This window comes from Primulina eburnea, chromosome 1, assembly GCF_022965805.1.
Source record: "Primulina eburnea isolate SZY01 chromosome 1, ASM2296580v1, whole genome shotgun sequence".
In the NCBI taxonomy this organism is placed as follows: domain Eukaryota; kingdom Viridiplantae; phylum Streptophyta; class Magnoliopsida; order Lamiales; family Gesneriaceae; genus Primulina; species Primulina eburnea.
Window position 1 is genome coordinate 9,453,058 of NC_133101.1, and position 24,464 is coordinate 9,477,521.

Below are 24,464 nucleotides of genomic sequence, written 5' to 3' on the forward strand. Positions count from 1 at the left end.
GTTGTAGGATTCATTCAAACTCATCATAGCCATCATAGTGATTGTGGAGTGTAAGTAGAAGTTCTCTTTCAATTGCTCACATGATATTTATATGTATAAAAGCCATGTTTATTGATAATTAGCTCCTTTCATTGGTGTATACTTGAGTTATATCTTATTATATATTCATTGTTCAAGTATTTTCATTGAATTCATTGATCAAGGAGCTAATAAACCTTTGTGTTCATCAAGTGTTTGATGTAATGCCTCAATGAAAGTCCCTATGATTAAAGTCAAGGAATGATAGTAATTCATGCATGTCATTGGCCAATCACATGATTATGAGTATCTCTCACAGTTTTGGTATATTTATATATCAAAGAGATACTATCCACAGGTCACAGGTCACAGGTCACAGTACTGTCATTTCCTTCCTTTAATTCATGATATTATACCCTTTAAATTGATTGGAGATTTATGATTCATTCTTTACCGCCATTGCCACAGCCATGATCTAATCCAAGCTATGTATATGTAATTGCTATGTACAGCTTCTTACTTACTGAGATTATTCTCATTCCAGTTATGTCATGTGATGCAGGTGATAAAAAGGACTGAAATGGATTGTTCAAGGTGGGGGAAGTCATATAAGAGGCCAAGGGAAAGATTTTCTATCATGTCTTTTTTTAGGGAGGAGTGAACATATATAAAGTTTTACAAACATCATGTATTTGGTTGAATGTGTTGGCTTGTAGTTATGTGTTGGAGGATATTTTGTGAATGTTCATATATATTAGTATAGATTATGTTTATGATGTAAAGGATATATTGTTCTTTCCCTTTTAAATGCTAAAGCTTCCGCATATGGTAATTAGTTAATGTTATTGTCATGGGAGTGGGTTGCTTCAATTGGTATCAGAGCGAAAGTTCTTGGACCGTATATGACTTCTTCTACCTAGGACAATCCGGTATGTTTTCGATCCTGCATCTATTGATTTTAATATTGAGAGTTGATCATATTCCATTGTTATTGATGTATTTTCTTCATATCTATGTTAAAGTGAGCTTACATATAGGAAATGCCTCCTAAACGAAAGGTTACTGAAGGAGATGATAGGACCCTACTACTGATAGGACTACCAACGTTGTAGATGAATTCAGTAAATTAATACAAGAACAGGCGAAAGTTCATGGTGAACAAATTCAACAGTTGTTGAGCCTGCATACCTCAACCCAAGGTCATGGTCAAGGAAGAGGACAGATTAGAGTGGAAAGCACCGAAGGTAGTTCCTATGAATTTTTCAGGCGTATGAACCCTCCCGAATTTGTCGGTGGTGCCGATCCACTCGTAGCTTTGGAATGGGTTAAATCTTTGGAGGCTATATTTGACTATCTGAAGTTCACTGATCGAGATAGAGTGAGCTGTTCTGTGTTTATGCTAGTGAAAGCTGCTCGCATCTGGTGGGAAGCTACGAAAGTGACTGTCAATGTTCGCGAGTTAAAATGGGAAGAGTTCAAAGAGTTATTTTATGCCAAGTACTTTTCAAGAGAAGTTAAAGCAAAGAAGGTCAAAGAATTTCTTGAGTTGAGGCAAGACTCCTTGTCTGTTGCTGAATATACATTGAAATTTGAAGAAGGATGCGTGTTTGTTTCATTTATTGCTGAAAATGATAAAGACAAAGGAGAACACTTCCTTCGTGGGTTAAAACCAGAAATTCGAAGGGATGTTCATATGGCCAAGGTGATCACTTATCAAGACATTGTTGAAAGAGCCTTACTTGCTGAGCACGATGAACAAGAAATTGAAAAGGAGCAGGAATTAAGAAGGCAAGCTTTTCAAGCGAGAGGTCAAGGGGAAAGTACTAGTGCTCGAGGTGGTCACAAAGGAAAAGGCAAAATGGAACAACGTAATAAACCTTCTGCGCCTTCTTCAGAGATGGAGCGACCATTATGTCCTAAATGTGGCAAGCCACATAAAGGGGAATGTCTAGTGGGAAGTGGCCGATGTTATAGGTGCAAAGAAATGGGGCATACCGCACAAAAATGTCCTCTCTCCTCTGATAAAGGAAAAGTTCAAGGAAGAATCTTTACGATGACAAAAGAAGGAGCCAATCCTGATTCTTCAGTCATATCAGGTAATATTCTAATATCTGGAAAGGAAGCACTGACATTGATTGATACTGGTGCAACTCATTCCTTTATGTCTGAAGTATTTATGCACTCCTTATCTCGCGAGCCTACTATCATGCCTTTACAATTCAATATTATGTTGCCTTCTGGTGATGAGATTTGTCCTACTAGTATTCTTAAGGCATGTCCAGTACAGATAGGTTCGAGATTGTTGTATGCTGATTTTATTGTAATTCCAATGGTTGCTTTCGATGTTATTTTGGGTATGGATTGGTTATACGCTTATCATGGTGTGATCAACTGTGTGGAAAAGACCGTGAGGTTTGTAACTGATGGTCATGAGGGTGATAAATTTATTGGGCTAGGTTCCTCGTTAAATATTTCCCTTATTTCTTGTCTCCAAGCTACGAAATTATTGAATAAGGGTTGTACTGGTTTTCTTGCCTTAGTATCAGATGTGAATAGGGATAGTAATTTGCAAATTCAGGATATTGACGTGGTTCAGGATTATCCTGATGTATTTGCTGATGATGTGCCTGGCTTACCTCCTGATCGAGAGGTAGAGTTTGTTATTGAATTGAGTCCAGGTACAGCCCCAATTTCTAAAGCTCCATACAGAATGGCTGTAGTGACCCGTTCCAGAATCACCTACTAATCAAGAACTAAGCATGCAACTAACTTAATTAATAATAATCAGAGATAATTGCGGAAAAGGCCAACAAACGATAGTTATACAACCCAATCGAAATCCAGAACAACTCGAAACTAAAAATGAAAATATGCGGTACAACCATATCGAAACAAAACAGTACTGAAGAACTAACTCAACCCGCTACTCACTGTCCTCCTCCTGCTCTTCCTGAGCCATCCAACCTGAGGCCTGCCCCGTGGGAATGGGGTGTCCAAGATAAACAAAACCGAGGACGTGAGCGATAAGAACGCCCAGTACAAAAGCATGAGTATACAAGCCTATATGAAATGCACATGCTATGATATGATACCAGGGTAGTCAAGAAACAGGAGTAACAAAGGATCTCAAAATGCTCAGTCTAGAGGCGCCAAGTGGATAGTGCCGCGCGGTACTCCTCTGGGTCACTGCATCCACTACAAGAACAGACGTGGACCTAAAATGTCCCGGATCACCGAAGCCCTCCGGACCCGTCGGCCACTGTGTACTCTCGGTGTCCATGCGTCCACAAGACAAGACAGGGCTGAGCGGCCCCACAAGATATAGCTTATCTCGAAAGAGATATAGCTCAACAGTAAAGGCTATCTCGAAGGAGATACGGCTCAACATGAAATGCAACATGCATCATAAAACGTGACATAATAGCATGCATCATATGACATATATCAATGCACCACATAATCATGCAACACATATAAGGATGTATACTCGACCAGGATATCTCGGATAGTACTTCCGTACCTCTATCACAGCAGGCCTAGCCTTACGCAACACCGCTAATCAGGTCTAGAACAAGCCTACGCATCAAAAGCATACTCAATGAACAATACTACCATGCTCGACTAGCAAAACCAGTACTACCAAAGGTTTAGGGTTTACCTCCGTCCGTCGACAGCCCTTTGATGTCGATTGCCTCGTAACTCAGGCGTCGCTACGCTACCAATCCTGGCAGCTCTTGGCTATCGCTCGACCGACAACTAACCCTAGAAACCTTCCAAACCTCTCAAATATGAGACACAACTCAAGAATTTGCAATGCAAAATGAGGAATTCCGAGCACTATTTATAGGCTATGTTCGGATCCACCGAACCCACTTCGGAACGTCCGAACTCCTACGTGTCCATCGGCTCTTGACACCTCATGATCGGATCCACCGAACCTACACTTCGGATCATCCGAACTTGCATGTAAACTGACGTGTCGATCAACTCTTGACACCTCATGATCGGATCCACCGAACCCACTTCGGATCGTCCGAACTCTTCGGTGCTACCGAACCATCTTCGGTCCGTCCGATCATGACCACGGTCAAAATTACACATTAAACCTTCTTAATCACCATTAATCCGTTAATTACCCAATTTGGAATTCGGGCTACTACATTCTCCCCCCCTTAAAAGATTTCGTCCTCGAAATCAGGCTTAGAGGATGAACAAAACGAAATAACAACATCGTTATTACATCTCAACTGTTGTTGAATACAACTGATATTTCGATTACAACTGCAAAACACAAACATATACAAAACATAACTCAAAAGAGCTCTGGATGCTCCGAACGCATACGACTCTCTAGCTCCCAAGTGGCTTCTTCAGTGCCTCTGCGTTGCCACTGAACTAAGACAAGAGGAATGATCTTATTCCGCAACACCTTGTCTTTGCGATCGAGGATCCGCACTGGTCGTTCCACGTAAGACAAATTCGAATTTAGTTGAACTTCAGAGGGATGCAAGATGTGAGACTCATCTGCTACGTATCGTCTCAACAAAGATACGTGGAACACATCATGAATACTTGATAGGTACGGCGGCAAAGCAAGTCTGTAAGCCAAATCTCCCACGCTTTCCAATATTTCAAATGGACCAATAAATCTCGGAGACAGCTTACCCTTGAGACCAAATCTCAAAATCCTGCGAAAAGGCGAAACTCGGAGAAACACTTTCTCACCTGGCTGAAAATAAAGAGGTCGCCGCTTGGTGTTCGCATAACTAGCCTGTCGATCCTGAGCGATCTTAATCCGTTTCTTGATTATTGCAACCTTATCAATAGCCTGCTGGACTAACTCCGGTCCCTCAACATGTCGTTCCCCAACTTCATCCCAAAATAATGGAGTACGACAACGTCGCCCATACAACGCCTCAAATGGTGCCATACCAATACTACGATGATAGCTGTTGTTGTACGCGAACTCATCAAAGGCAAATGATCCTGCCAAGCGGTTCCGAAATCCATCACACAAGCTCTCATCATATCCTCAATTGTACGGATAGTCCTCTCCGTCTGACCGTCGGTCTCTGGATGATAAGCTGTACTTAAACTTAGGGACGTACCCAATACCGCCTGGAAACTACCCCAAAATCGTGAGGTAAAACGAGGATCTCTGTCACTGACAATACTAACTGGCACCCCATGCAAACGTACAATCTCTTGAATGTACAATCGAGCCATACGATCGAAAGTGAAATCACGGTTATATGGCAGAAAATGAGCAGACTTGGTGAGTCGATCCACCACTACCCAAATAGCATCACTATTCCTCGAAGACAATGGTAAGTGAGTAATGAAATCCATCGCGATATGCTCCCACTTCCATTCGGGAATAGGTAAGTTCAACAATAATCCTCCCGGTCGACGGTGCTCTGCCTTAACCTGCTGACAAACAAGACACTTGGAAACAAACTGATAAACGCTGCGCTTCATCCCTTTCCACCAAAATCGTGTCCTCAAATCTTTATACATCTTGTTGCTTCCCGGATGGACACTCAACTTGCTTCGATGAGCCTGAGCCAAGATCTCTTCCCTCAAAGTATCATCCTTTGGTACCACAACCCGATTAGACAAACACAGAAGACCATTAGACTGATAATGGAAATTGCTATCTCCACCAACCAATCGGGCTAATCTCTGAGTCTTGAGATCAGACATCTGTGCATCTCGAATCCGAGCGAACAAAGCTGGCTCAGATAAAATGGTAGCAACACGAATGCTCTCCATACCTTTCCGATGTTTGAAATTAAATCCCAATGAACAACAATCCTGGATAGTACTAATCATAGCACTGGTCTGAAGTGCAGAGGCTCTCACCTTGCGACTAAGAGCATCGGCTGTGAGATTCGCAGAACCTGGATGGTATTTGATCTCGCAGTCATAATCTTTAAGTAGATCCATCCAACGACGTTGTCTCATGTTCAACTCAGCCTGAGTGAACAGATACTTCAGACTCTTATGATCAGTAAAAATTTCAAACTTAACCCCGTACAAGTAATGACGCCAGATCTTCAGCGCGAACACAATAGCAGCTAATTCTAGATCATGAATAGGATACTTTTCCTCGTGAGGTTTCAACTGTCTGGAAGCATAAGCGATCACATGACCATTCTGCGTCAACACACACCCTAAGCCTTGAAAAGAAGCATCGGTGTAAACACTGAGACCATCAGATCCTGACGGTAACGCCAAAACAGGTGCAGAAGTCAGAAGTCGACGAAGCTCTCTGAAACTATCTTCGCACTCAGATGACCACTCAAATGGAACATCCTTCCGAGTAAGTTGCGTCAATGGTCTAGCTACCTGAGAGAAATTCACGATGAAGCGACGATAATACCCTGCCAGACCTAGAAAACTACGGATCTCAGCCACCGTCGTCGGACGTGACCAATTCAGCACTGCCTCAATCTTGCTAGGATCCACAGAAATTCCTTCCTTGGAAATCACATGACCAAGAAATACTACACGATCAATCCAGAACTCGCACTTACTCAGCTTAGCATACAATTGCTTCTCGCGAAGAATCTGCAACACAATCCTCAAGTGCTGGATATGCTCTTCCACACTGTGAGAATAAATCAAGATATCGTCGATAAAAACCACAACAAACTGATCTAGAAAATCCCGAAAGACTCGGTTCATTAGATCCATGAACACTGCTGGCGCATTCGTCAATCCAAATGGCATAACTAGAAACTCGTAATGCCCATATCGAGTACGAAATGCAGTCTTGGAAATATCATCATCTCTAACTCTCATCTGATGATAACCCGATCGCAAGTCAATCTTGGAGTAAACAGAGGTACCCTGAAGCTGATCGAACAAGTCATCAATACGAGGTAATGGATACTTGTTTTTGATCGTCACACGATTCAGCTGGCGATAATCAATGCACAATCGCATAGATCCATCTTTCTTCTTGACAAACAAGACTGGAGCTCCCCAAGGTGAAACACTCGGGCGAATATAACCTTTATCAAGAAGATCCTGCAATTGCTGCTTCAATTCTCTCATCTCTGACGGAGCAAGACGATAGGGGGCACGAGAAATCGGTGCAGTCCCTGGCATTAACTCAATGCCAAATTCCACCTCTCTAACCGGAAGAAAACCAGGAATCTCATCTGGGAAAACATCAGGAAATTCACAAACCACTGGAATATCATCTATACCAACACTACCTGTGGAGGAATCAATCGCATAGATGAGGTAGCCTTCCCCGCCCGCCTCTAAAGCACGACAGGCTTTCAGAGCAGATACCACTGGCATCGGAGGTCGCGCTCCCTCACCATAGAAAAACCAACTAGATCTCTCAGTCGTACGAAACTGAACAACTGAACAAGCTTCTGGTAACAATCCACGGTAGCTCGGTAGGTAGTCAATAGATCTATACCTAGAATACAATCAAAATCTTCCATCTCCAGGATCATAAGATTCGCAATCAATTCGTTACCCTCAAAATCTAAGGGACAACCCATCACTAGACGCTTCGCTAACACCGAATGACCCATCGGGGTAGAAACGGAAAGAATGACGTCTAGAGAAACATATGGTAACTTATGACGCATAACAAATCGTCCTGGTCACCCCAACGACCTACACTTCCCTGACTACTCTCATCACCAAAGTGGTCAGCCATCGCTACAAGATAGAATGGGGAAAATGGTAAAATGGTCAACGAAAATCCCAAAACAGAATCTATATCCCAAAATCGTAAGCATGCTCTGATACCATAAATGTAGTGACCCGTTCCAGAATCACCTACTAATCAAGAACTAAGCATGCAACTAACTTAATTAATAATAATCAGAGATAATTGCGGAAAAGGCCAACAAACTATAGTTATACAACCCAATCGAAATCCAGAACAACTCGAAACTAAAAATGAAAATATGCGGTACAACCATATCGAAACAAAACAGTACTGAAGAACTAACTCAACCCGCTACTCACTGTCCTCCTCCTGCTCTTCCTGAGCCATCCAACCTGAGGCCTGCCCCGTGGGAATGGGGTGTCCAAGATAAACAAAACCGAGGACGTGAGCGATAAGAACGCCCAGTACAAAAGCATGAGTATACAAGCCTATATGAAATGCACATGCTATGATATGATACCAGGGTAGTCAAGAAACAGGAGTAACAAAGGATCTCAAAATGCTCAGTCTAGAGGCGCCAAGTGGATAGTGCCGCGCGGTACTCCTCTGGGTCACTGCATCCACTACAAGAACAGACGTGGACCTAAAATGTCCCGGATCACCGAAGCCCTCCGGACCCGTCGGCCACTGTGTACTCTCGGTGTCCATGCGTCCACAAGACAAGACAGGGCTGAGCGGCCCCACAAGATATAGCTTATCTCGAAAGAGATACAGCTCAACAGTAAAGGCTATCTCGAAGGAGATACGGCTCAACATGAAATGCAACATGCATCATAAAACGTGACATAATAGCATGCATCATATGACATATATCAATGCACCACATAATCATGCAACACATATAAGGATGTATACTCGATCAGGATATCTCGGATAGTACTTCCGTACCTCTATCACAGCAAGCCTAGCCTTACGCAACACCGCTAATCAGGTCTAGAACAAGCCTACGCATCAAAAGCATACTCAATGAACAATACTACCATGCTCGACTAGCAAAACCAGTACTACCAAAGGTTTAGGGTTTACCTCCGTCCGTCGACAGCCCTTTGATGTCGATTGCCTCGTAACTCAGGCGTCGCTACGCTACCAATCCTGGCAGCTCTTGGCTATCGCTCGACCGACAACTAACCCTAGAAACCTTCCAAACCTCTCAAATATGAGACACAACTCAAGAATTTGCAATGAAAAATGAGGAATTCCGAGCACTATTTATAGGCTATGTTCGGATCCACCGAACCCACTTCGGAACGTCCGAACTCCTACGTGTCCATCGGCTCTTGACACCTCATGATCGGATCCACCGAACCTACACTTCGGATCATCCGAACTTGCATGTAAACTGACGTGTCGATCAACTCTTGACACCTCATGATCGGATCCACCGAACCCACTTCGGATCGTCCGAACTCTTCGGTGCTACCGAACCATCTTCGGTCCGTCCGATCATGACCACGGTCAAAATTACACATTAAACCTTCTTAATCACCATTAATCCGTTAATTACCCAATTTGGAATTCGGGCTACTACAATGGCTCCAACTGAAATGAAAGAATTGAAGAATCAATTACAGGAGCTATTAGATAAAGGGTTTATCCGTCCTAGTTCCTCCCCATGGGGAGCCCCGGTTTTGTTCGTGAAAAAGAAAGATGGATCGTTGAGGTTATGCATTGATTATCGTGAACTCAACAAGGTAACTATTAAAAATAAATATCCTTTACCTCGAATCGACGATCTTTTTGATCAATTGCAAGGGGCCACTGTATTTTCAAAAATCGATCTTCGATCCGGATATCATCAATTGAAAGTGAGAACGGAGGACATACCCAAGACTGCTTTTAGAACGAGGTATGGCCATTATGAATTTTTGGTGATGTCGTTTGGATTAACTAATGCTCCTTCAGTGTTTATGGATTTGATGAATCGTGTCTTTAAGCCGTATTTGGATGCTTTTGTGATTGTATTTATTGACGACATTCTGATATATTCAAAGACACAAGAACTGCATAGGGAGCATTTGAGGATCATATTAAAGACATTGAGAGAGAAGCAATTATATGCGAAGTTAAAGAAATGTGAGTTTTGGTTAGAGCAAGTGGCGTTTTTGGGCCACATCGTGTCAAAAGAAGGAATAGCAGTTGATCCGTCCAAGATTGAATCTATTAAGCAATGGTCTATTCCAAAGACAGTTTCAGAGGTACGAAGTTTCCTTGGCTTGGCAGGGTATTACAGACGATTCATAGCAGACTTCTCGAAAATAGCATTGCCATTGACAAGTTTGACACGGAAAACTACCAAGTTTGAATGGACCATTGAATGCCAACAAGCTTTCCAAACCTTGAAAGATAAGTTAACTTCTGCCCCTGTATTAGTACTTCCCTGTGGCACTCAGGATTTTGTTGTGTATACAGATGCTTCAAAGCAGGGATTAGGTGCGGTGTTGATGCAACGTGGGAAAGTAATCGCTTATGCTTCTCGTCAGCTAAAAGAATACGAGAAGAATTATCCCACACATGATTTGGAGTTGGCAGCTGTAGTATTCGCCTTGAAGATATGGCGGCATTATTTATATGGTGAGAAGTGTGAAATTTTTACAGATCATAAAAGTTTGAGTTATCTGTTTTCGCAGAAAGAATTGAATATGAGGTAGCGGAGGTGGTTGGAACTGGTAAAAGACTATGATTGCACCATTAGCTATCATCCTGGAAAAGCTAATGTCGTTGCAGATGCTTTAAGCCGTAAATCCAGTTATCTATTGGGTTCCATGATTCAGAAACCGTTATTACTCGATTTGCAAAAGAACGAAATAACTCTGGTATCTCCAGGTACATTAGATCAGTTATCTGCACTAGTTTTTCGCTCTACTTTGATTGATCGTATTCTAAAGGGGCAACAATTGGATATTCAGTTATTAGAGTTGAAGAATAAAAATGATTTAACAGGAGTTTCTGAATTCGGTTTGAATCATGATGGTTTATTGACCTTTCGAGGTAGAATTTGTGTTCCTAGGGGTGATGACATTCGGAAAGATATACTTATTGAAGCTCATACAGCGCCTTATTCAGTTCATCCTGGCAGTACCAAAATGTATCAAGATCTTCGACGTCTTTATTGGTGGCCAGGTATGAAGAAAGATATCATGTTATTTATTTCTGAATGTCTAACCTGTCAGCAGGTTAAGATTGAACATCAAAGACCTGCTGGAACTTTGCAATCTCTTCCAAAACCTCAGTGGAAATGGGAGCATATCACTATGGACTTCGTAACAGGACTTCCAAGAACACCAAAGGGTTACAACTCCATCTGGGTAATTGTTGATAGGTTAACCAAGTCGGCTCATTTTCTGCCAGTCAAAACGACGTTTACAATGAACCAGTATGCTGAAGTCTATGTAGCTGAGATTGTAAGACTTCATGGAATCTCTGTATCAATTGTATCTGATCGTGACCCGAGGTTTACTTCTAAATTCTGGAAAAGTTTGCATAGAGCCTTGGGCACAAAGTTGGCTTTTAGCACGGCATATCATCCTCAAAGTGATGGGCAGTCAGAGAGGGTGATTCAAATTCTTGAAGATATGTTACGAGCCTGTACGATTGATTTCACGGGAAGTTGGGATTCTAAGTTACCTTTGGTGGAATTCACGTATAATAACAGCTACCAGTCTTCAATCGGCATGGCACCCTACGAGGCTTTATATGGAAGAAAGTGCCGATCTCCATTGTACTGGGAAGAGGTGGGTGAAAGGAAGATGTTGGGCCCAGAATTGGTTCAACAAACAGCAGATGTTGTGGCATTGATCCAAGAAAGAATGAAGACCGCTCAGTCTAGACAGAAAAGTTACGCTGATGTACGACGACGGCCATTGGCATTCGAGGTTGGTGATCACGTGTTTATTAAAATAGCTCCTCTCAAGGGAGTTATGCGATTTGGCAAGAAAGGTAAACTAAGTCCTCGATACATTGGGCCGTTTGAAATTCTTGACAAGATTGGAGACCGAGCCTATCGTCTTGCATTGCCACCAGACTTGGATCGAATGCACAATGTCTTTCATGTGTCTATGCTACGCAAATATCTTCGCAATCCATCTCATGTTCTTCGACATGAATCATTAGATCTTTTACCTAACCTAAGCTACGAAGAAGTACCGATTCAAATTCTTGATCGCAAGGTAAAAGTATTAAGAAACAAAGAGATTGGTATAGTAAAAGTTTTATGGCGGAATCATATGATTGAAGAGGCGACTTGGGAACCCGAGGAAGAAATGAAACATCGTTATCCCAATTTATTCGACGGTAAGCAAATTTCGGGGAGGAAATTTTTATAAGGAGGGGAGGTTGTAATAGCCCAACCTTTTATTATGTTAATCCTTATGGTTTATTATTGTTATGATCATGTTTTATGCTTTACTGGTTGAGATTATGTTGAATGGTTACTGGTTATGGATATCTATATTGAAATGGTTATTGTTTTAATATTATGTTCATAGTTGGTGAGGATTATGGAAATGAATGGGTAGAATAGAAAGTTGACTTGAGCCAAATAGAAAATGGAAGTGCAGAAATGGTATGACAAACGTGGCAGTAGTTGTGGTTTTTAGTATAATGTTTTGTATATTGATCCAATTGATGTGAGGCCGCTTCCATTAGAAAGATAAGATATAAGGCTATAACTTTCTTATTTTGAGTTTTGTTCAAATCCTAAGGGAAGACGAGCCAAAAGCAGCCCGAAGTGTGTCGTGTGTTTCGTTGTTCCTGTACTGACACATGTTGGGAGAATGGGCATAACTTTTACTCAGACCTCCAAATGACCTGAAATTTTGGGAGACACAAGAAAACACATAGGGCTACAACTTTCATGTTGACCACTTTTGCTAATTCTGAATTTAAAAATGAGTTGTTGGCAGAATACAGAGCGCATATGCGCCAGAACCCGCGCATATGCGCCCGGTGGGCAGTACAGGTCGCGCATGTGCGCCCAGAAAGTCGCGCATATGCGCCCAGCACTCTGTATAAAAATTAAAAACACGTTTTTAGGCAATAAAAGGTTTATATATTGCCTTGGATAGGGCTTATTCTTATTCTCTCTTCTCCTTGTTCGATCAAACCCTTCCTCCCTCAAGTTTTCTTCCCTTCAATTCTTCACTCCAAATTTAAGGATCATAGCATATTTCTTAGTTGTTCCTACCTAAATCTTCAAACTTCAAGGTAAGAACTTACCATTCTTGGAGTTTATAAGGGTTTGGAGTATTGAGGGTTAAGTTGGGTTCATGATTCATTGAATTATTGGAGATGATTTATGATTGTGATTGTTACTATTGTTGTAGGATTCATTCAAACTCATCATAGCCATCATAGTGATTGTGGAGTGTAAGTAGAAGTTCTCTTTCAATTGCTCACATGATATTTATATGTATAAAAGCCATGTTTATTGATAATTAGCTCCTTTCATTGGTGTATACTTGAGTTATATCTTATTATATATTCATTGTTCAAGTATTTTCATTGAATTCATTGATCAAGGAGCTAATAAACCTTTGTGTTCATCAAGTGTTTGATGTAATGCCTCAATTAAAGTCCCTATGATTAAAGTCAAGGAATGATAGTAATTCATGCATGTCATTGGCCAATCACATGATTATGAGTATCTCTCACAGTTTTGGTATATTTATATATCAAAGAGATACTATCCACAGGTCACAGGTCACAGGTCACAGTACTGTCATTTCCTTCCTTTAATTCATGATATTATACCCTTTAAATTGATTGGAGATTTATGATTCATTCTTTACCGCCATTGCCACAGCCATGATCTAATCCAAGCTATGTATATGTAATTGCTATGTACAGCTTCTTACTTACTGAGATTATTCTCATTCCAGTTATGTCATGTGATGCAGGTGATAAAAAGGACTGAAATGGATTGTTCAAGGCGGGGGAAGTCATATAAGAGGCCAAGGGAAAGATTTTCTATCATGTCTTTTTTTAGGGAGGAGTGAACATATATAAAGTTTTACAAACATCATGTATTTGGTTGAATGTGTTGGCTTGTAGTTATGTGTTGGAGGATATTTTGTGAATGTTCATATATATTAGTATAGATTATGTTTATGATGTAAAGGATATATTGTTCTTTCCCTTTTAAATGCTAAAGCTTCCGCATATGGTAATTAGTTAATGTTATTGTCATGGGAGTGGGTTGTTTCACATCAAACCCTTCAGCTACAAACTAAGAAATAACTACCTGAATTGGCAATCAAATCGGGTGTTGCACAACTCCAAGCACAACACCAGAAACAAAATTTCAACCACGAGGAAAATATGGGTACCCAAAACTACTATTCAATGCAATGTCATTTATACTTCTTTAAAAACTAACATTGCAGGTACATGATACTTTAATAGTGGGTGCTCACACCACATAACCGGATCTAAAGAACACCTCACAGATTATGTTGAAATAAAAAGTGGGCGTGTTACATATGGTGTTGGTGCCAAATGAAGAATTGTAGGCAAACAAACCTTGAATATTGACGGGCTTCCTGAACTTCATAATATTCTATACGTTGAAGGACTTAACTCGAACTTAATAAGAATAATTCAACTCTGTGATGATGATTTACATGTTAAGTTCGATAAAAATAATTGTGAAGTTTTTAATGATGTCAATGTTTGTGTAATGTCAGGTACTCGATCTGCTGACAATTGCTATCAATTGGGAGAAGATGATGGTTGCCAAAGTGCCAAGGTGAACGATTTAGAAATATGGCATAAGAAACTAGAACATGTGAGCTTCAAGACTTTTAAGAATCTGTGTAAGTTTGATGCTGTGAAAGGTATGCCAAATTTGAGTTCAGGTAATGCTTATGTATGTGGACCATGTCAGAAAGATAAAGAAGCCCGTGTTGCGCACCCGATGTTGCAACACTTTGGGACAACACGGTGCCTTGAAATCTTGCACATGGATCTAATGGGTCCGATGGATGTTGAGAGCTTGGGTGGTAAGAAATATTCGTTTGTTTGTGTTGATGATTTTTTGAGTTTTACTTGGGTAATTTTCCTTAGAAAAAACTTTGATACATTTGATATGAAATTTGTATGACATGAGGGTGGTTAAAATAAGAACTGATCTTGGTAAGGAATTCGAAAATTCTCATTTTATTTCTTTGTGCGATAAGAAAGGTATCACTCATGAATATTCAGCTCCGAAGACCCCTCAACAAAACGGCATAGCTAAAAGGAAAAATCTAACCTTCCAATAAATGGCTCGGGTCATGCTAACTTCGAATAATGTGTCAAAACGTTTTTGGGCCGAAGCATTAAATACAGCTTGTCACATTTCCAACCGTGTATATTTAAGGAGTGGTTCTACAATGACCTCACATGAGATTATCATGGGAAGAAGACCAAACCTTAAATATTTTCATATTTTTGGATGTGTAGGTTATCTGTTGAATGATAGAGATCATCTAGCTAAATTTGATTCCAAAAGTAATAAATGTCTTTTTCTTGGATACTCTACTAATAGCCGTGCTTATCATGTTTTTAATATGAGAATTAGGACTACAATGGAATCAATTAACGTTGTGTTTGATGATCTTGCAGATCTGAAAATTAAAACACCAGAGGATGATGTAGAAGAATTGCTGGATATAAGTGAGCCACTGACCAGAAATGGTGTTGAGTCTGGTGTTGAGACCAGTGAGGCAACAACAAGCACAACACCGCCTCTGAACCGAACAGAAACTGTGGATAATGATAACGATGATTATGATGATGTGGTGATCAATTGTGAAAAAGAAATTCCCAGCAATATTCAGAAGAATCATCCATCATCACAAATCATTGGTGAATTACATGATGATGTGCAAACAAGAAAGAAAAAGTGGACTACCGCAAAATGATTGATTTAATCTGTATGAGCTCCACATTTTCTCAGGTAAGTCACTCGTGTTTTGTGTCTCAAATTGAACCCAAGAATATTAATGATGCACTAAAAGATGAATTCTGGATCAATGCATTGTATGAAGAACTTGAACAATTTGTGCGCAATAATGTATGAGATTTAGTGCCTAGACCTTTAAATACCAATGTTATTGGAAAAAATATATTTTCAAGAATAAAACAGATGAATCTGGTAACATTGTTCGGAACAAAGCTTGGTTGGTAGCTCAAGGGTATACACAGGTTGAGGGGGTGGATTTTGATAAACCTTCGCTCCTGTAGCCCGAATTGAGCCAGTCCGACTGTTGTTTGCCATAGCATGTCATATGCACATCAAATTGTATCAAATGGATGCTAAAAGTCCCTTTTTAAATGGAATTTTGAATAAGGAAGCATATGTAAGTCAACCAAAAGGATTTGAAGATCAACATCACATGGACTATGTCTACAAGCTGAAGAAGGTTCTATGGACTGAAACAGGCTCCACGAGCATGATATGGTAGATTGGCTAATTATTTGATAAACTTGGGTTTTAAACGAGGTGATGTTGATAAAACTCTCTTTATTCAAAAATTGAAGCCTGATATCCTGATTTGTCAAGTTTATGTAGATGACATTATCTTCGGTGCATCACAAAACTTGTTGATAACTTTATTGAGTGCATGTCTTCGTAATTTGAAATGAGCATGGTAGGAGAGTTGAATTTCTTTCTTGGATTACAAGTTAAATAATTACATGATGGTATATTGTGACAACTCAAGTGCTATAGACATTTTTAGAATCTTGTTCCACACTCTCGAACAAAAAACATAGACATAAGACATCACTTTATTTGAGATTTGGTTGAAAAAATGCATAATTCGACTGGAATTTGTTAGGACTGAGAATCAATTGACTTATATATTCTCGAAACATTTGGACTTTGAGAGATTTTCCAATCTTCGGAATTCTCTCAGAATGTGCGTACAATAATCACACACACATGTTATCATTGGTGTTGCCAACACCGGTGACAATCACCATTTTTGCATGTCTATTTTTAGGTTGCTAGGCATACTGCATAATCATAACCATCCTATTTATTTGTGTAATGTCTTAACAGTGAAGGCAATTTCTGAAAGGTATTCTCTGAGTGTTCATACTTCCAATCAAATGTTGAGGAATAAATTATGTTCAATCCAAGGCATCGAGTAGTTGAGGATATTCATGGAAGTCGTGATCATTGTCTAATGTGAAAAAGTGACTTGGAAAATGCGAGCATAAGGAGAAAATTAGAAAAGAGGTAAATAATAATAAAAATTGTTTAGAAGAAAATAGAAAAAGCTAACTAGAGGAGTCCATTGAACACCGTTCTTCTAGTGTGGGAGCTACCACTTCTAAGTAAAAATAGTAATGAAAAAGCTACTTAGGGGAGTCCATTGAAGACCGTTCTTCTAGTAGGGGAGCTACCAATTTTATAGGAAGTTTGAATAAAACTCAATGGTGTTGCCAACACCAAGTTCTGAAACAGCACAATTTATAAACTGCCTGACATTCTAATAATCCATCATATTGGAGGCATATTTAGGACTTGCATATTGATTTTTGTTTCGTGAATTCATCATGTGCAATGACATATCAGTGTTGACCTATGACAGTTGATGAAAACCTTATTAACCCAGAATTTGAATTTGTATGACTACTTGTGTCAGTGGATTATAATCGACGTGAGTTTTCGTTGGATAATCTTCTGAAATATTCGTAACATGAGGTTGAATCAATTTTACGATTGAATGAGGATGTTACGTGTAAACTGAAAATCAAGTCTACAATTTATTACCGTTACTTTGCGAATTTTTCGGAGCTGAAGGAGTGAATTGATGTATTTTTCTGTTTTTATAAGAGTAAATATGTTAAATGCTTGATAATTACTCTTGCTAGTTCTCATTTACCCTCGCAATCTTTCCTTGCTCTCGTGATTTCTTTGTGGGTTTTTGTGCATAACTCCTGATATAACTCTATAATTTTCTCTCATATTCTACAGGTGGCTGAAGATATTGCTGATGTTAAGTATGATGTTGTCAACACTGCTGAAAACATTGACTCTTTTGATTATGATGTGAGTCATTATGTCTCCACCAAGTTCTACACTGAAGCTGCCTTAGTCCTACGGCTTCTCTATGTGAATAGAGAATTTATTGAAAAGAATAACATTAACATAGAGGAGTATGACCAACAAAATTTGATGAATTAATTTCTTCAAAGATCAAGGACTATTTGCTATGATTGTGAAGTTCTCCCCGAGTATCATCAATGAATTCTACAATACACCCGGGATGAAGAAAATGAAATAACGGAAGACATCAATGCTATCACTAATGTACTTTTTTTCCTCCTAATCTTTGGGATACTGGACTTATAGGGGTTTCTCAAAGAAGATAATGAGACTTTTTTTGTGAGTGAAACCCTCAAGATCGCTTCGCATTATTTCAAGGGTAACAGAAAACTGGACCTACCTAGGTCAGATACTGGTGTTGTCACTGGTGTTGGCAACACGACATCTTCGTCCACTTCCATTCACAATGGATTTGTCATGCTCTATGGTTCTTAGTTACATGACCAATTAGCGTTTGGTCTACAATCAGATTCAAAAGGCCAAAGAACTCATTGCTTACTAAGAATAACATGTGGCTGAGTAGATGGTGCTTTTGGAAGTTGGTTTACATTCTTGCCAAAAAGGGGAGTAGAAGGACAAAAAATGCAAAGAAATGATATTGAAACATCTGGAGTTGCTGAGACTTTGGGTTGCTCTTATAACTGTTTGGATGATTATTGAATTTCTCTTTCGTATGTCTTCTTATGTTTTCAGGTGTTCTAATGATGGTGTTGACAACACTGTCGACAACACCAGTGCTCTAACATGTTTAATTCAGGGGAGATGAACTTTGACTCAGGAGGAGATACACTCTAACGCAGGAGGAGCTTAACTGACTGTGATACTTACTAATATTATAATTTTGGATGTTTTGTCTAGAGAGGCAAAAAGGGAAAATTGAAAGGAATATTTTATTCCTTTATTATTTTGATAAATTGATATTATTAATTTATGATTTTGCCTTTCTAGATTATTGCTTGATTTATTTCCAGATTATAAAATCTTGCTTGATTTATTTCTAAATGATAAGATCTTGGTTGATTTATCTCTAGATATTTAGGATTTGTTTTTAATATGATTTTTTTCTTTAATATATTTTATCCATGTTTAAAAGAGTTTTATCCCTAATGAAAATCTTGTTTCCATATTTTTTATAACTTTTTTATGGAATAATTTTTAGGTTCAAGCAATGGTTATATATATGAAGAACTTCAGGGCCGCTACAGAAGGGTAGAGAGAGAGAGTTGGACGAGAGAGCTTTTCACAGAGAGAAAATCACAAGAGTCCATCATATATTTGCTCTACATTTTTTATGTGATCGGGTGATCACTTTATCGAGTAGCTGCTAACGTTTTCTGTGATAGGGTGATCACTTTTGCAAGGACACAGCTGCTGGAGTTTTTGGGAGTGAACGAAAAGGTCGGCCGAGGAGTTCTTGCATAGAAGGGAAAAATACAAGAGCCGAACCTATTTTGATGAGAAACTTGTGTGTGATCGGTTGATCACTTTGCAGTGCAGGAGAGCTGCTGGAGTTTGTCTCTGAACACACTCATAGTTCAGAGTTGAAGATTTTGTGTGAAGAGTTTGCGTGATTGATTCACTGTTATACCGTGTTGCTGATTGGTGTTGTCAACACTCGAAGAACAACACTGACGCATAGTGCTAATCGAAGAGTTGTTTCGTTTGGTTTTAAGGAATACGTGTTTGTTTTATGCATCTAGATTTGATTTGTATTTTTTATGCATATTTTAATTCCTTGTAGTGTCAAGGAATTTATTTTTGTTATTTTCACTAGTATTGTTTTGGTGTAAACGATTTACATATTTTTAGTGAAATTTTTTCCATGAGACATCGCACAAGTATTCGTACTTGTGCATAATTTAAAACTGGTGTTTATTTATTAAAGTTACGTGTGTGTTAAAATAATTTCTGCTGTATGTTGTGTGCTCGTGTTGACAACACCAGGAGTACAACACTAACTTCGGATACACATTATAATATTTTAATTAATTTCCGGTGCGTTTATGAGCAACATTCCTTTCACATAGTTTTCTAAATGTTATTCACAAGTCAGGAATGAAAATAATATCGATAATTTGATTTCTATTTAAATTTATTTAACAAAATAAATTGTTTTGAAAAAAGAAAATCTATATAAAATGTTATAAATTAAATTCACAGTCTATCTTCTAAATACATAGCAAAGAGAAATTAACGAGAATTAACAAAAAAAAAACAAAATCGACATTAATTCATATCACAAATACATTGCAAGTACGGGTGAAGAAGTCGAGGTATATGTAATATTTAATTAAATCGTTATAAATCAAACATTTTACACTAATAACAACGAATCCTAAATAAAAAATAAAAATCTCATTCATATATTCTAATAAAGTATAACAATTTTATAATGATCAATTAATTTAAAACTAAAATTTTAGTGTTAGAGATAAGATAGTATGTGCACATATTTATAAAAATATATAGAGTGGATCTCATGTGAGACCGTCTCACGAATCTTAATCTGTGAGATGGGTCAACCCTACTCATATTCACAATAAAAAGTAATATTCTTAGTATAAAAAAATAATAACTTTTCATGGATAACCCAAATAAGAGATTCGTCTGACAAATACGACCCGTGAGACTGTCTCACACAAGTTTTTGCCAATATAGCAGAATTTTCTTTTACAATTCAGAATTTTTGTAGTATTTGCGAGAACTTATTAAAATGTTTTCAAACTTTTAGTTAATAAATTTTTTGGAAATTGTACGTAGAAGTTGACAATCACTTGAAATAAGTTCTTATGAACGCTACATTTGTAAACGGAGAATTTATAATCAATTTTTTTTAAGCATTTGTAGATACGAGATTCATTTGATTTGCAACTTCGTTATTATTTAGAGGGAAAAAAAAAACTTTTAAACAATAAATTTTTCATTATTCTTTTATCGCAAGAAGGATTGAAACAAGTTCCATGAATCCTTTCCAGTGCTATAAATAGTATATAAATATTGTCCATCCATGATTCCTCGCCTCAAATCCCTGAATTCATAGAAACATGGAACAAGAATCTCTATAGGCAGCTTTCAACAAATGCAAGATCACAACGCCCGTCGCTATGCCAGGATCGCCTGAAGTCATCGTAAAAATCCATGGCGGTGATCAACCCGCCACCACCACCACACCGCCCTCCAATAGGTCCCCAAATGCAACCAGGTCTTTGCAACAAAGGGAATTCATTTTTCACGAAGATCCCCCGTCCAAGATGATTGGCCAGTTCTTGAATCAACAGAAGGCTTCTGGTGGCGAAATGGCTCTGGACATGGATATGGAAATGGATGAGTTGCGCCATGATCAAGGAAATCATCAGAATTTTTCTCCTGTCAATTCCAATCAGAATAATTATGTTGAGAATAATAGCAGTTCTCCGACGTCGAAGGAGCTGAGCTTCTCTTTCCAAGCTCCACAATCTAGTGGTAGCAATGTAGTTGATATAGGGGCCTACGAGCAGAAAAACTTTAGAAAAAGCAACGGACCCTCCTCTGATGAGGATGAGAGTCAGAAAAGGGTTCATAACAGGAAGAGATTGTCAAATGTGGAGAATAATGTTGATGTCAATAATAATGCAGGTGGTGAGGATTGTCGGCTTTCGAGGCGCGCCTCAATTCAGAGGAGGTTTAGTAATTTAGGTAGGTTGGAGACCAACTCTAGGCTGATGAACCCACATGAGATTCCCGACAGAAGGTCCGGTATGATCAAATCTGGCCAAATCCTATCAGGGAAGTTAGATATCCCTGTGGAAGATGAAGAGGATGATCCATTGTTCGGTGAAGATCTCCCCGAGGACTATAATAAAGCTAAGTTTGATGCCTTAACTATTGCACAGTGGCTTAGTCTAATTCTCCTTGTTTCCGCTTTGGTATGTACCCTCGCTGTTTCCAAATGGAAGAGAAAGAAAATGAGGGGATTGAGTTTGTGGAAGTGGGAGGTGCTAGTACTTGTTCTCATTTGTGGGAGATTGGTGTCTGGTTGGGGAATAAGGATTGTCGTTTTCTTCATCGAGAGAAACTTTTTTATGAGGAAACGAATTCTGTACTTCGTGTATGGAATAAGGAAAGCTGTCCAGAACTGCATTTGGTTGGGGTTGGTTTTGATTTCTTGGCATTACATGCTTGACCAGAAGATCGAGAAGGACAACAAGTTTCTTCTGTATGTAAACAAGTTGATGGTATGCTTGCTTGTGGGGACGTTGTTGTGGCTGGTTAAGACCCTCATGGTTAAAGTCCTTGCTTCTTCGTTTCATGTCAGCACGTTCTTCAATCGTATTCAAGAATCATTGTTTAATCAATATGTCATCGAGACACTGTCAGGACCTCCACTCATCGAGATACAGAATCATCAGGAAGAAGAAGATAGGACTTTGGTCGAGGTGTGGAGGCATCACAATGCCGGAGCCACATTGCCACCTGATTTGAGGCCACCAGTTTTCCAACCTATGAAGAGTGAAAAGTTCGCAGGCACCATACCTGGAGGTTTGCCTCCAAAACCGACAAAGGGAGCAAGCGACAAGATTTCTGGAACACTGCCTAGAAACCAAGATGATCAAGGCATATCAATTGATCACTTGCACAGGTTAAACAATAAGAACATCTCTGCATGGAATATGAAAAGATTAATAAACACGGTCAAGAATGGGGTTCTGTCCACCCTGGATGAGCAAGTGATGGATAACTCACGAGGCGATGAGGCTACAACCCAGATCAGGAGTGAATGTGAGGCCAAGGTTGCAGCCCGAAAAATATTTCAGAATGTAGCTAAGCCTAAGGCCAAGTAAGTCATGGGGAAGAAATGGTATTTTCTTTTAGATGAATTAATTATAGGACAACATGATATAACCACATCTATTTATCCTCAATTTGAGCTTCAGCTCATCATAGGACCAAAATGTATTTTATTTTACATTCTGGCAGGTTTATCTACCTTAACGATCTGATGAGGTTCATGCGAGAAGAAGAGGCTTTGAAAACCTTGAATGTCGTGGAAGGATCAACTGAAAGCGAAAAAATAAGCAAAGCATCTCTTAAAAATTGGGTGGTATGAGTTATGCAGCTGACCAAGAATTGGAAACAATAAAATTTTATTGGTGTTCTTTAAGGTTGTGCTAAATGATTTAGGTAGCTGTTGATATCTATATGCATGCCTCATTCGTGCAGGTCAATGCGTTTAGAGAAAGAAAAGCTCTTGCCCTGACACTAAATGATGCGAAAACAGCAGTCAAAAAGCTTCATCAGATGGTAAACGCCATAATGGGTATCACCATATTCATCATTTGGTTAGTCATTCTTGAAGTTGCTACTAGCAAGTTTCTGCTCTTCCTTAGCTCTCAGATTGTGGTAGTTGCATTTGTATTTGGAAACACTTGCAAGACAGTATTTGAAGCTGTCATATTTGTATTCGTCATGCATCCTTTTGATGTGGGCGATCGGTGTGAGGTTGATGGAGTTCAGGTACCGCAATAAAACTTCTAGTACTTAATTATTTTGCTTCCACATTAAATACTCAAAACCAAAATATTTTTGTAAATTTTCAGATGATTGTTGAAGAAATGAACATCTTGACTACAATCTTCTTGAGGTTCGACAATCAGAAGATATTATATCCAAATGTAACTCTCGCCACTAGGCCCATCAGCAACTTCTACCGCAGTCCAGATATGGGCGACTCAGTTGAATTTGCAGTCCATCTTGCTACACCAGCAGAGAAGATAGCCTTGATCAAGCAAAGAATCACAAGGTACATTCTATAATATTGTTCCAACTTCTGCAATGTGGATACTATCTATTTTCTAGTTTCCATATTGGATTACATTAATTTGTTGGCTGGCATTTACTGCAGTTACATCGAGAACAAGAGCGAATACTGGTATCCTTCGCCCTCTGTAGTCTTAATGAATCTAGAAGATTTGAACAGATTGAAAATGTCTGTATGGCTGAGGCACCGAATGAACCACCAGAACATGGGAGAGAGGTGGAAGAGGAGAGCCCTTTTAGTGGAAGAGATGGTCAGAATTTTTAAAGAGCTGGACATAGAGTATCGTTTGTATCCCCTCGATATCAACATTCGTGCAATGCCTCCTCTCAACTCTACCCGGATCCATTCGGCCTGGCCTCCGCCTCTCCCTGAGTGATTGAGTTCACACTTTCAGGTGTAAGTTATCTTCTTGTAAAAGTATCCATTGTAAATCACCAGAGCCTGAATTTCTTTAGGCAGCTGGTATATAATATTTGGGGAGTTGAGTGTAGCATTGAGATTGATGCTCCTTTCTCCTCATTGGAAGAAATCGTTTCTTAGTTTTTGTTGTACAAGTTATAGTGAACAATAAACACATTTATGAATGGTAAACTCACATACGTATTGCTAATTGTAAGATTTCATTTATATTTTAAGAACTTCATCATCGTGCTATACTTCTTTTTTCTTTTTTTACTGAGATTCAACCCGCAGTTCTTACTTTTCGGTATGTACTGAACAAACTATGGATCAACACAATAGATAGCAAACTCCGCTAGTCTGATAAACCGCAATTCGCAAAACCCTATGCGATAGGCTTTTCCGAGAAATTGTTGGTATCACTGACCATTGACCAAGTATTCATCCACTATACCAACTTG

General features: G+C 39.1%; 2 protein-coding genes across 2 annotated transcripts; both read left to right on the top strand.

The window, feature by feature from the left end:
- The first annotated feature begins 1,058 nt into the window (after positions 1–1,058).
- On the top strand, positions 1,059–1,802 carry LOC140803621 (uncharacterized). The gene is made up of 3 exons (XM_073159525.1): positions 1,059–1,076; positions 1,160–1,720; positions 1,779–1,802. Exons 1-3 carry the CDS (start codon positions 1,059–1,061, stop codon positions 1,800–1,802), a joined length of 603 nt encoding a protein of 200 aa, XP_073015626.1.
- An 18,978-nt stretch (positions 1,803–20,780) lies between these two features.
- On the top strand, positions 20,781–24,288 carry LOC140826937 (mechanosensitive ion channel protein 6-like). Its single transcript, XM_073189498.1, has 5 exons — positions 20,781–22,623; positions 22,764–22,887; positions 23,007–23,300; positions 23,384–23,586; positions 23,689–24,288. Exons 1-5 carry the CDS (start codon positions 20,912–20,914, stop codon positions 23,978–23,980), a joined length of 2,625 nt encoding a protein of 874 aa, XP_073045599.1. The 5' UTR covers positions 20,781–20,911; the 3' UTR covers positions 23,981–24,288.
- Positions 24,289–24,464: the final 176 nt, after the last annotated feature.